This window comes from Astatotilapia calliptera, chromosome 19 (assembly GCF_900246225.1).
Source record: "Astatotilapia calliptera chromosome 19, fAstCal1.2, whole genome shotgun sequence".
Taxonomy (NCBI): Eukaryota; Metazoa; Chordata; class Actinopteri; order Cichliformes; family Cichlidae; genus Astatotilapia; species Astatotilapia calliptera.
In genome coordinates, this window is record NC_039320.1 from 19,202,170 (window position 1) to 19,216,082 (window position 13,913).

A 13,913-nucleotide genomic window follows, 5' to 3' on the forward strand; every position below is an offset into this window, starting at 1 on the left:
TTGAGATGAGACGGCAAAAGGGCCAACAAGTGCTCAGCATCTCTGGGAACTCTTCAACACTGTTGGAAAACCATTTCAGGTGACTACCCGATGAAGCTCATCGAGAGAATGCCAAGAGTGTGCAAAGCAGTAATCAAAGCAAAGGGTGGCTACTTTGAAGAATCTAAAATATACAAAATGTTTTGAGTTATTTCACACTGTTTTGTGTACTGCATAATTCCATATGTGTTCATTCATAGTTTTGATGTCTTCAGTGAGAATCTACAAGGTAAATAGTCATGAAAATGAAGAAAAAACAGAAAGTCCAAGCTTACTGGTAGTGTAGAGCAGGAAATGCTGATTGAAAAAAAGCCACAGAGGGGGAAACAAAAAAACGTAACTAAACATATGCAGTAGATATTGGCGTATATTTACATGGTTTGTTGGTCTGTCTTTTCCACATGGTGACTCAGACAGTAGATACAAGATGTTGAAATCAGTTTCTGGTCACAGAAGAGAAAAAAAAAACAGAAAACCACAGACGTACATTAGAGCGGGAATTGTTTTTGTTTTTTTTCTTTAAAGCCACAAAGGGGAAACAAATAAAAATTACAAAATTCAGATAAAGAAAGGTAGTGAAACACTGAAGTTTAAAGAAAGGGAAGTGAAACTTTAAAAAAGAAACCGGTCTGTCATCAAGAAAGAGAAGATAAAAACTGAGAGGTTTATAATGCAAGTTAGGAATTAAGAGAAACCATGCATCATTACATGAAAGTGACACCGAGACCGTGGGGAAAAAGAGGGCGTCGAACGCAGAATCATCTTTGTTATTCTTTGGTATTTGAGTGCTTTACCTGCTCGACCCGTTTCATACCCTGTCAGGCTGCTTCGCCCATGACAATAATAGAGCGACAGGTCTCTGTCACGCCAACACCTGCGGATGACAGATCGCAAATACGACATCATTTACTCTTTAAATACATAAGCAGGGTCTGGCAGCTTCACACAGCACCTCTACCTGGCAAAGAAAAGTGTAAAGGGGGAGAAAAAAGTAGAAGAAAAGATGACTGGAGTGAATTTTTAAAGAGGTTTGAAAGCCTGAAGTGTGAGAGAAAAAAAATTTATAGCGTGAGCTTATTTTCACCAGATAAATTAGAGTGAACTAGTTTGAAAAGTTCGGCTCCAAAAACACGTTTCTTTTTTTGTTCTTCTGTATATGTATACGTGTGTGTGAGAGAGAGCATGGACACGTGAGTTGCTAAGAAAGCAGAGCTCTGCTGTGGGTGTGTGTAAGATTGTCTTGTTGTCACACTCCCTCTCAGGTTGGTTGTAAACCCTGTTGAACCTGTTACCGCCCGAATACCTGTAACACTGTTTTTCCTGAAACAGTAGGCAGTTCTGACTGACTTCTAACAAGGATTTAAGCAGAGCTACATTTTACCTTTGGCGTATTATTCTGTTGCTCACCTTTGGACTATAAACAGACTTTCCTTATCCTCGAATGACTTGGACTTTAACCTGATATTTCCTGTTTATGCTCAAATACTGGACTTGCAACCATCATCACTGCAAGGAAAAAGAAGGTGACTGCATCGCTATGAACCCGCTTCTTTAATTCACTTAAGAGACAGATTGTCCTTCAGGCCTGACGGGATCCGCATTACTTCTCGTGGGTCTGTTTAAAATTGGAACCTCGACGTGCAAAAGCTCTGACTGTTTACATCTGATTGAGCGGAGGCAGCTCTCGTAGCTGCATATTTGGACAAGATGATGGAAGAGGTGTCCATGGTCAATGCTTACGATGCCCATGCAATCGAGCAGATGAGCGAGGAGGAGATTTTTGCCTGTCTAGAGTCTGAAACGGGACCTAAATTCACAGTAAGTTTCTTTTTCTTTCAGTTTGTGCACTTAGTGACAACAGCTGAGCTATTTTTCTTCATAATTCAGCAGTGAAGTAGTAGAACATGAGTCTACATTTACTCAAGTACTGTCCTTAAGCAGATTTGTACTGCCTGTGTGTATTTCAATTTTTAGATGTCTACATTTTAGAAGAAATATTACACATTTGGCTGATCTATCCAACAAGGCACTACTTTTATCCTCTACAGCAACAAAATTCTTCTTACTCGCATATTAACAACCTATTAATATAAATGATTATGTTAGTAGATTGTAACACTCACACACTCATTTCAAGTTGCAGATTATCCTTATTCGAATGTTGATTAGGAGCAAAGCATTAAATGGGTGTAGTGCTGCTCTTAGCTTGCCTCTACGGGCCTGTTTGGATTTGATCTTTACAATATTTCTACATCTATTACACGAGCAACTGGCTAAACGGTAGCTGCAAGTACAATCACAACACATAAAACATTCCTTTGGATGTTTTATGGATGGATTTTAATTTCAGAAAAAAAAGGGAATGATTTCTGGTTGTTCATTTTAGATATCTGAGATATGGAAATTGCCATTTCAGACTTCCCTCTACTATTATTCCCTCAGGCATTCTAATTTGATCATTTCCCCATGTGCTTATTTTATCTTATCTTGGTGCTATCTCCTTCTGGATCTCTTTCTTGGGCTCGTTCTTGATTTGTCATGCTCATCCCTCATCCGGCACAATATCTGTGTGGAGGAGATAGCTTTCTTCAGCTCACTCAAATATGACAGTTTTTCTGCGTTGTTATATTTAGTGCATTTTGACTCTCTGCCATTAGGTACCAACAAAGAAAGCTAAACTGAAGGAGTGCCGGCTTCAAATAATGGATGACGAGGAAGACACTTTGGACAAATATGTGGTGGGGGATCTTTGTCTCTAAAGTCAGTCCTAACATTCTTCTTTTGCTGTGATAAGTGCTCGGATCAGGTTCAAGTTATTTTCTTATTCTTTATCTAAAATGTCTTTTTTTTTAAATGCTGAGACTTTGATAGATTGTTTCTGTGGTTTGCAGAAGGAAAACCGTCAGCTTCAGCAGGCCAGCCTTCGTCTGGAGCAGGAAAATGACAATCTGGCCCACAAATTGATCACCAGCAAGGTGGCCCTGAGGAACACTCTAGACAAGGTACAATTAATTACTGCCCTTTTCAAAAGGGTAGCAAAACCCCACAGGAAATGAATAAAGTGTAACCGTAATAGAATAATATATTTGGCGTTCATTTTACATTTCATTAGAATAGCACAGTGATTTTTTCTTATTGTATTATTATTAACTTCTGGTATTGTGCATGGCCCTGCAGTTATATGCTACATCGATATAAAAGTTTCATTCACAATGAAAGCATAATATCCTGAGCTGACTGCTGCGATTGTCTCTTTGCAGGTGGAGGACAGAGTGGACGAACTAACCAAAGACCTTATGGAAACTAGACAGCAACTGCAGATCACAGAAGAGGAGAAAAGAGGGAAAGAGGAGGAAGCTGCCATGGTGAGATTTAAGTTATTCATGCTTCCTCATAATCATTAGAGATTTTGGTATTTAACTGCAGGCATAACTGAGCGAAGGAATGTTATCTTTCATTATAGCTGAAGGAAGTGTTTCGGAGAGAAATAGAAAAGGCCGAGCAGAAACTCAAAAGGTCGTCTGGTATCATTGCAGACTACAAACAGGTACAGAGAGTTTCTAAAATCGCTACATTTCTTCTGCTGATGTTTTGCTTAATTATGTTAAAGTCGTGATCTTTGGCTCAGATCTGTTCTCAGCTGACAAACCGCCTTGAAAGCCAGCAAGCCGCCCACAGAGAGGAGATGGATTCACTTAAGGTGAGGGTAGAACTCTTCCTTTGGAGCTTTGCTGTCATCTCTTCTTCTTTTATCTCACCTCTTGCCTCTGCCATGCTTCATCTCAAATCCTGTTGTTGTATAAAATGCTTTCAACCTTTCTATTAACTCATCAGTTACTCAGATTATCTATTACATATGTCACGTTTGAGAGAAAAAAAAAATCTGTATCATTTAATTTTTGCTACACTTTTTTTTTCACATCACAGAGTGCAATAAAAGCTTGCTCCCACTGTCAACACATCATGAATTCAGATGAAACGTCCGATATAGGTCGGGACTCAGAAACGGCTGCGCAGACGGAAGATCAGAAAGTGACTGAACAGGGCGTGGAGGAGAAGGATGAAGATCCCACGCTGGAGGAGCAGAGGAGGAGGGAGCAGGAAAAGGAGCTCCTCAGGGCTCAGATTGGGGAATTGGAAAAGGAGCTGGTCCAGACCAAACTCCAGATGGTGGAGGCCACGTGCAAAATCCAGGTAAGACCAGTGAATCAGACCGGACTGGACCATTCATAGATACATATCTTGATTAAATCTCTGACCTTCACAAATATCTACAAGCATGTAACCAAAACATGCACAAATTGTCAGTGTTTTGCAGATAAGAGGATATCTGGATATATGTCAGCCAATAAATGGCAACAAAATGCAGCAAAGAAATGTTTTTGTCATAACATGGGTTAGTAGTAGTTTTACACTATAAAATATCTCTCTGTTTGCTTCTTGGTCACAGTTAAGAAAAATCAAGGAAGATCTGGATAAATATTGGTTGCCACCCATCCAGCTGTCCATCCATTTATTTTCTTCCGCTTATCCAGAATTGGGGTGAAGTGCTAGCAGGCTAAATAGGGTTTTTCTTTTTTCCCATTTCCTGCTTGGGGATACTGAGCCAGTTACAAATATGATGAGATTCATAATCCTTCCACCATGTTCTGGGGTGTCTCCCTGGATAGATGGATAGACGTGGCCGGAAAACCTGATGGGAAAGTGCCCAGAAGGCATCCTGATTAGCTGCTCAAACGACCTCAACTGGTTTTTTGAGCATAGGGTGGAGAGAGATCAGTGGCATTCAATAAAAAAAAAAAAAAGATTATTTTATTTTAAAGTGGTCATTAGCATGACTGTGAGCTCTGCTACTCTAGTGCTGCATTAAATCTGGCTTTTTATAGGGAATATGTTGACACCTGACCTCTAATAAAGCTGATATGATATTTTTACTAAGCATAAGCCCCTGAAGACAGACAACAGGACCAGGTTCTAAGATATTGTCGCTGTTCCAGTAAAACAGGTTTGACAACACTGGAAACTGAAAGTTACAAAGGAACATTTTCAGGAAGAAGTAACAGAAAACAGAGACTTCAAAAGCTGACGGGAATTACCCCGGATCATTTTTGAAGTCATTTGCTTCATAAATAACACAGAAATAACATAATGGGATAATCCTGACGAATGCTTCAAGATTCATTACTTATTACTTTATTACTTTTAAGTATTAAAGTACTCTAATTACATATCTGGCATGCTTAAAATAGGCATATAAATAAATTGCATTACTTCCACAATACATTATCATAATTCTACCATATTTAATACGTGTGTTTTTGTGAGTTTTTGAGATTTCTAAATCATCTGTGCAACTTTTTTTCCTGAAAAATGTAACTAAATTGTGCAAAAAAAATGCTTAATGTAGCAAATATGATGCAAATTCAAACTCGCATGTACAAACTTTGGTCAGAAGGTTCGGTAAACACTGCAGTTCCAAAAAATTTTTTCTGACAATTGTTTCATGGTTCAGGATTTACAGGGTTGAAGTAATTCATAATGGTGTCCAGTTAGTGAATTATTTAAAACTAATCATTACAGTTAAATTCAGGTATAACTCTGACCCATAATAGATTAAAAACTTGAGTGTTAATTTGCCAATAATCATATGAATTGGCATTGTTATTTAAAACTATTAAAAGTATTTTGATAATGTAAATAAAAAAAACATAAGTGCATATTTAGTAAAAACATAGTAAAATTAATTGCACAATGCAGTATTTGCAGTCATACATCTGTGTATCCTCATGCAGGAGCTGGAGCACCAGAAGGGAATCCTGACCAGTGATCTGCAGGAAGCAAAGAACAGCTGGATCAGCAAGGCCTTCACCTCGCTGCGGACCTCCAGCGAGGGGCTTCACAGTCTTAACATACACAAAGCCGGGACTCACACAATGGGTTGGAACGTCCACAGTGCCTCCCTCTCTGGATGGAGCCCCAAGAAGCTATCGTGGCCTCACAGAGTCAATCGAGAAAATGTCTGAGAGCTTGGACTGTGAATGCGCAGTTGACATAAAACTGGACACTAGAGGGGGGTTATACCTCTGCTGAAGTATGACTTTATTGCCTGAGTGATAACCAAAGACTGTATATACAGAATGATTTAAACCTGTACCTGCTGATTCCTAATTTGTGCACTAGATGGCAGTCAAGACACCATGAGCTGAGGAGAGTACCAGAGAGCACTGACAGTTGATATGAAGTAGGGACTTTCTTGGCTTTGCTGATTTTGTCTTTACTGATAAGTTTCTTTGCATATTTGTAAATCTGTGTGAGTCTCCTGGAGACCAGTATTTTCGTTTGTGCCATAAATGCACCATTAAAGAAGTAACCACTTCAAAAAAAATTCTCTTTCATGACGTAAGGAAACCTTAATCAGCATGCAGTAATTCATAACTGTTCAGTTCTTATAAGGAATTTCCTGTGCTGTGACTTCTCTTCCTCTTTCGCAATGACCTCTTTGGCTTTTATACCGCGATCAGCTGCGAGGCGCTCAAATACACAGGGGAGGCGAGACTGTGAAGCAACTTGTTATTGCTGTACTTTGACACAAAGACAGGTGTAGATCTGCAAGGAAAAGGGCAAAGGACAAGGGAATAACAGAAGAGAGTAGTATTTAACTTGGGCCCGGGGTTGGGAGTTGACTGTAACATTTCTAAAACTACTTTGAAAAACTGCTCTTGGCGAATAATCCCTCCTTTGAAGCAATGAGGGCTGCAGTGTTTGGTGGTGGCTATGTCACTGTGATTCTACTAATTAGCATTGTTGAAAGTCAAGCACTGGACCTGCTGAGAGGAGCTGGAACATCACAGAGTGAGTGCTAGTCTGTGCTTGACTACATGTTTCCCACTTCCACTTATTCTTTCTTTCTTTCATGTTATGTTATAATATTATTCTCAAAGTGATACCGATACAGATATTAAATTTTGTATTTTTCTTTATTCTGTATTTCTGTCAGTGTTTATGTTTTGCACTCAGTGACTAAATCCAGTTTTTCCCTGCCAGATCCCCTCTCCGCTCCCAAGGTGCACTGCTGGTGTTCGAGCTATCCGAATGCGACGCTGTGCACCTGGCCTAAACCACCCCACTTCCCTACCACGCATTACATTGCTACATACAGGTAAGTCTGTGAATAGTTTTAGTGGGTGCTGACCCAAACCACTGACCCCTTTTTAGTAGAAGACACTCTACTTAACAAGTGTCATTAAATAGCCTTTTTTTTTTCTTAAATGTGTTTATGTGTAAATGTTTGTGTTTACCAGTGAGAGACATAATCAGGCAAGCACCAAGGAATGCCATCTCCTTCCACCCGGCTCTTCATCCTCTGAAAAGGTACCAGTTTATAACCTTAAGAGATCATCTGATATTGGCTGTGCATCTAGGAATTTTTGGATATATTCTTGTCTGTTATGAGCAAAAATCCCTGGATCCTGAGACTGAAATCATGCATCATGCATAGTGTGGAGGGAATTTTCAGTCATGGGGTGACGTTAACCCTTAGGTTTGCGAACAGCCAAGAGAAAGGAGAAGAGGTGGTTTCCAGAATTCATGCAACAAAATTTAACTTATTTAGATAAGTTGTACTATATATATATGTGTGTGTGTACACATATATATATGTACACACACACACACATACTGTACTGGAATGATCCACAAACCTGACGGGACAGGCTGAGTTTTGGAAAATCCCATTTCTTTTCTTTTCTTTTCTTTTTTGGAATCATTTCAAGTTTATCTTGTGAGTCTGAGGAAACCAGGGTCTCAGTAATTTGTGATCTGTGGTTGATTACTAATTCTGATCATCTCGAGTGCTCGTCATTTTGTGAATTCCCCAAAGTTTTCTTTCATCGTCTCTCTCTTTTTCTGTTTTTTTTTTTCTTTTTTTTCAGTTCTGGATCTGCCAGCTGCCCAACCTGAAGCTTCTTACTGACTACATCATCAACATCACAGCAGTTCATTCTGGGAGAAGCAGCTCCCATCTAACAAGCTTCATGCTGGAGGATATAGGTGAGAAATGAAATTACACAGAATGTGGTCAAACTTCACTTAGCTTCATAACCCAATTCCCGTTTTTATCTAAACAAACAAACAAAAAAACAATTAAAAAAAAATCTGTTCTATGTGTTCAGTGAAACCAGATCCTCCCGTTGATGTCCGGGTTTCCCCTACTAACAACAGAAAGTTGTTGGTTGAGTGGTCTCCTCCACCTACTTGGACCAACTTGGCAATATTCCCCCTAAAATACCAGATTATCTACCAGTGGGAAAACAAGGGGATCCGAAGGTCTGTTAATGTAAGTATGATTTTCATCACACCATATTTGCATAAAAGTGTTGCAACCACAAGTTTTGTAAGCAGCACATCACACTTAACGCTTACACGGATATCACATGTGCAAGTTCAAAATTACCCAAGCTTTTTTGAAGCAACCTCGAATTGCTTTTTTTTGTACTTGTTGTTTTCCTAAAAAAGTTCCCATCGTCTACAGGATCCAGTTTTTCATTTAATCATTTAATCATCAGTAGCTTTTCTGTTTCCTTTTAAATATTACAACACTCATTAACTTGACTTCAAGTGTTCAAAATTGTGTGAAAATATTTTCTCATAAACTGTTTTTAAGATGTTGGTCATGATTTACTAAAATTTAAAAAAAATGTGCATCAGCACATGCTGTAACTGATTTGAAAGTATGACTAATGATGGCAAACACATTTGCATTATTACTAAACTCTTCCATCCACTTTCATGAAACGGTTTATGATTCATCAACTATTTATAAGTCCTTTACTTCTATTTTAATATGTGACTTAAAGTAACCAGTATCTTTTCCCACTGGGCTGACTTGTAGCCTCCTGATGTTAACTATGTGTTTTTTTACACATGTATCCTATATTTTCTCCTCCAGCTGGGTCCTTATGAGAACACCACAGTTGAACTGAAGGCCCTGACCCCAGGGAGGCCATACCTGTTCCAAGTGTGTGCTAGGGAGCTGCTTGGTCTGGGCAAATGCAGTGACTGGAGTATGCCCGTGAAGATCACAATACCAAGAAAAAGACTGTAGGAAGTTCCACTGACTTCCTTTTTTTGTTTACCCATTTCCTGTTAAGCTTGCACTGAAGTAAACAATTTCATTTTCTGGTATTTTAACTGCACGAAAAATGCAAACACAAACTATTTATATTTTGTTTTATTTATTAAAGAGTATTGTAAATGGATATCATGCACACAGTTTACATTTCCAGTTTAAGTCAGTATTTTTTTTATTATTGTTATTTTGTAACAGTGTTGGTTTGTCAAGTCAAAAAGAATAAAAATAAGGTGTCTGAAGCAAATTCTCATTGTCAGTCAGTCACATTTACCACAAGTGGGGTGACAAACTCAGAGTGTCTGATGCCCAGAGTGAAGGATGGTGGTCTTGGAAGGTGCAAATGAAATCTCTCCGGGCTGTAGGCGCCAGGGCCAGGAATAGCAGAGGAATAATTGGGCCTTTTAGTCCTCCCCTGCATGGTGAAGGACGGATGGCGATGACGGTAAATGTCCGGGTTGGTGCTGTTGTATTTTCCTGGTCCGGGAGTTGTGGCGAGATCTTCAGAGGGAGCGCCGACCTTCCTCCGGGCTGAGAAACTGTAGCTGGCACTGGAGGGTTTGTGAGGAATATGATGTCCCAGAAGATTAGGAAGACTGTAACTGGAAGATTGACGAAAACAATATAAAGGTTAACAGGAGCACTGAGTGTGATGTAAGATGGTAAATCTGGTGTTATTCTCTGTTTGATTTCTAAATTCCTCATGCTGTCTTGGGCACCTACTCCCAAGCCCATTCTTCTTTCCTAAAAAACAAAGGAAACCATATTTATCAAAGACTGTGGACTTAGTAGGAAATGGCTGAGGTGGATATAGCAGGCTACCCCCTCTAAATTTAGGAAACAAAGGAGCTCAATCAGACGCTATTAAGCAACAACCTCTGAGGCTGGGAATGATATTCAAAGCAGAAGTGCTTAAAAAGTTGAGGTTCCTCAAATAGCCACTTAACCCTTACTCCGTATTAGAGGCAATCTTCCGTCTTGTACTGTCGAACTTTAGAGCAGAAATAAATATATTTAGAGCCTAGTAACAGTGGCTGCAGGTTTTAATACTCAAGAATGCTCAAGAAATCTGGGCACAATTTTAGATGAATTAAAGCCTAGATTAACACTAAACGCTAACTTGAACAGCGTTTATGGATACTAGAAGGCTTAAGCAAAGGGATCCACAAGCCAAAGGGTGATGTCACAGCACTTTCATTGACCTCTAATCTACCTCTCCTCCTCGCCTTTACCTGTTAGGTGAGGGTACAGCATCCACAGAGCGGTATCTGGTTCGAGCTCCAATGATGTGTGATGGAGGTCTGCGGTGGCCATTGAGGGGCGGAGCCTTCTCTGGACTGTAGGCTCCGGGCCCGGGAGTCTGGAATAGGTCACCTAACATAAAAGGAAACTAGTTTGAAATTATTCCTTTATTTTAGGGGGAAGATGGATGAATGTGTGGATGGACTGATAAATGGATGGATGACTAATGCTTGTCCAAATATCTGACATCAATCACACAGGTTGAATGGTTTTTCCTTCTTTTTTACCTTTACTTCCTGTGCGCCCTCCTCTGCCCAAAATAGAGTAAGATGGCGTTTCCATGCTGCCAAACCGCGTGACCTTTGATCCAACATGGTACCTTGGTCCTGGGCTGGAATCCACAGAGACCACTGCAAACAAGGCCAAAAACCATCAAAGTGCTATTCCTTTACTTTAACTGCTCCAGCTTAGCATTAAGTACTTCTTTGTAGCACTCCTTAGTCAACGATTGGTCCACTGAGGGCAAGTTTACCAGAACATACATAAATAATTGACAACTTACTGGCACTGCTCATACGACTGTGGAAGGTATATGCTGCACTTCTGGGCTTAGTGAAATCATGGTTGATGTATCCAACTGTAGGGGGCAGGCTGTAGCGTCCAGGGCCTGGGCCTGACAATGAGTAGGTGGAGGAGGAGGAGGATGGTGGTGAAAATGATGCAACAGATTGCACTCCAAGCAGCAGTATAGCACACCCACCGCTCTTTGGCTCCGGCTGCATCGTCTCTGATGATTTCCATATGGAGCTCTTTGACTTATTTTCTATGGTTATGCATTTTAACCTACTTCCTCTGCTTTTTGGGGAATGGATTCTAAACAAAGTAGAAATCTCAAACAAGTGTGGAGCAACGACTGTATAATGCTGTGCAAGATTTCATAGCAAAAACAGTTCAGCTATAATACAGTCCATGTGGATGCAAACACACACACACACACACACATACATAACCACACATGCAGGCATACACATTTCTCAAACTGACCTCTTTCTCGAGCAGAGATAATCGGCCGTTTCTTCTCCGCCTCCTCCATAGTCTACCGACCACTTTCTTCCCTCTCCTCGGCTTTTCTTTTTTGAGTCCACTGTTACTTCAGACACATCCTTTTCTTACTCCTTTTCTTGTGTGGCTCTGTCCAGGTAAGTCTCGCAGGCTGAATTATTCATTATCATGAGGTAAAGAAATCCTATCTTGACTGAGGCCCTGATCTGCACAAACTTGTTGTCAACCTTTTTTTCTCCAAGGTTCCTCAGGACAAATAGTTTCTACCAAATAGACACTTAAAGAGCTCAAATAATTGTTTAGCATGTAAATCTAAATGTGAAGTGCTCTGCTGAAACACGATCTTGAAGTGATGTATAATGATCATGTTGGTAACGTGTAATGTAGTTAATTTGTAACACTATTCCAAAGTATTTGGTTACTGTACTGCAGTATTTGTCTTCACTCATGTATGTATGCTCAAGTGACAGCGTCTCAGTGGACATGCTATTAAAGCGAAGGACCTTGAACATTCCTCTGCAGCATATTGATATCTGAACATTAAACACTAAGTTCTTTATTGAACTTGTAAGGATATTCATGTGAGTACAAATGCTTGCAAATTTTATGTCTGCACTTTTAAACAGGGGGTTCTTCTTATTGACGGGTGGACACAATTTTATTTGAAAAGCCTTACAGGCCCTCTGCAGTATTTACGTATATATTTAACAGCAAAAAAATGTGGGACTGACCAAAAACATTGTTCAGATTCAGATCATTCAGATTTCTTGATGTAATTTTTATTAGTACAATAAATTTCACAACGAATTAGGAATTTTTATCAGCAAAAGGTTAGAGGACCTTTTCTGATTCCCGTTTTCTGCTGCTGTTTTTGTCCTTAAAGTCCATTTTCCCCGATTATTTATGCACTTTAAACTAAGAGTTTTAGTTTTTCTGTCATCGTCCCAGGTTCTAGTGTTGCATTTGTTGAGTTTTCGGTTCCTGTTTTGATTTTGTGATTAATTCGGGTGTTTCTAATATTCTTTTTTTCTGATTTCCCTAAAGTTTCCCTGGCTTGTGTCCATATGTCTTGTACATTAGTGCCATTGTCCTTCTGTGTTTACCTGTCTTTTTGTTATTTCATCTATTCATCCATGAATAATGGAGCCCATCCCAGCTGTTACAGTGCCCTGAACAGGCTGTCAGTCGATCACAGGATTTTTTGCCCAAAAAGCACAAACAAAAACAATGGCATTAAGACTTAAAGTGTCACTGCATGAGTGGCTTCTTGTTTCAGCTTATCTCTTAATCTGGTTCCTGTCTTACTTTGATAAATCACATTCTCATGCGTCCTGATTTTATTTTCTTGCTTTTGTTCCCTTCCTTGGTGTTTGTCAGCCCCTCCATCATGGCAGATTGTGCCTACATGTGTCCTGTCTGTTGTGCTCGCTTGCTCATGCCCTTTGAATTTGCCTGATGATTTGGATCCCAAAAAGTCTTGCCTTGTGTCCAGTATTTGGTCCTCAGTACTGTGCAAGGAGAGCCACAGCACATCAGTATATTAATATTTATATTGAACTTATAAAAGGTTGTGTCAGTGCACATGAGAACAATGGATTTACAGCCACAATTCCCATATCACTGCGGGCCACTGTGGCTACTGAATTAGCACCTAGACACCATCTGAAAAGAGTCAGCTGCGGCAGAAGTTCGGAGTAGGATTTAGCATCTGGCATACACATAGAGCTCCCCATTGCTGACATTCAGGACCCTGGACACTGGATGCAGAGGTAACTAAAGGCTTGAGAGCAGAGCCATGACCAAGAAGAACTCCATAGTTAAATATTAAGCACTGCTGACTGACTGCTCACAGGCACAGTAACAAGATACTGCTTGTCAGACGAAGATGAATTCACAGCGTGACAGAAAACACAACCAGCGTCTCAAGTTTCCCAGATAAACACTGACACCATGTAACAAGCAGGGATCAAAGATGTTACTCGCTGTCGAGCTCTAACATGGATTCATTGATTCGATGGAGACATAAGCTTGTTATTGCTTGCTCTGCACTCTTTCACATGTGCTATTTGTAGATTATACAGCCAAGAATCAAAGGAAAAACAATAAGATGTAGTAAGAGACAGGTCCACTACATGCGTAGCACTTTTTGTTTTTACTCTCAATCATTGACTGCCATGCTCCATGTACGCCACACCTGTTTCTGCTTGTGAACATTTTTATTTTGTACACCTAGTCATTCTGACTCATTTAAGGTGTCTTTCTTTTGTGCTGCTCGACATACTTCATCATCATTCTTGAACACTTGGCGTTTACAGCCCAGCGTGGTTGATGCACATGTTTAATATGTGAAAAACCTTTATTTGTAATCTTTTTATACATGTACAGTGGTCCCTCGCTATAACGCGGTTTACCTTTCGCGGATTTTTTTGGTGCGATTTTGCGT

At 39.9% G+C, this 13,913-nt stretch overlaps 3 protein-coding genes across 3 annotated transcripts; 2 read left to right on the forward strand and 1 right to left on the reverse strand.

Annotated features, from left to right (window-relative positions):
* The first annotated feature begins 273 nt into the window (after positions 1-273).
* On the forward strand, positions 274-6,427 carry LOC113012628 (rab GTPase-activating protein 1-like). Its single transcript, XM_026152924.1, has 8 exons — positions 274-1,857; positions 2,697-2,777; positions 2,931-3,041; positions 3,300-3,404; positions 3,503-3,586; positions 3,668-3,739; positions 3,967-4,233; positions 5,832-6,427. Exons 1-8 carry the CDS (start codon positions 1,747-1,749, stop codon positions 6,060-6,062), a joined length of 1,062 nt encoding a protein of 353 aa, XP_026008709.1. The 5' UTR covers positions 274-1,746; the 3' UTR covers positions 6,063-6,427.
* Positions 6,428-6,442: 15 nt separating this feature from the next.
* ebi3 (Epstein-Barr virus induced 3) lies at positions 6,443-9,304 on the forward strand. The gene is made up of 6 exons (XM_026152926.1): positions 6,443-6,891; positions 7,084-7,198; positions 7,341-7,410; positions 7,971-8,088; positions 8,211-8,374; positions 8,987-9,304. Exons 1-6 carry the CDS (start codon positions 6,786-6,788, stop codon positions 9,140-9,142), a joined length of 729 nt encoding a protein of 242 aa, XP_026008711.1. The 5' UTR covers positions 6,443-6,785; the 3' UTR covers positions 9,143-9,304.
* Positions 9,305-9,402: 98 nt separating this feature from the next.
* On the reverse strand, positions 9,403-11,501 carry odf3l2a (outer dense fiber of sperm tails 3-like 2a). Its single transcript, XM_026152925.1, has 5 exons — positions 11,453-11,501; positions 10,971-11,081; positions 10,696-10,818; positions 10,399-10,540; positions 9,403-9,768 (listed from the first exon to the last, which is right to left on the reverse strand). The coding sequence occupies exons 1-5, from the start codon at positions 11,499-11,501 to the stop codon at positions 9,423-9,425; spliced, it is 771 nt and encodes a 256-aa protein (XP_026008710.1). The 3' UTR covers positions 9,403-9,422.
* Positions 11,502-13,913: the final 2,412 nt, after the last annotated feature.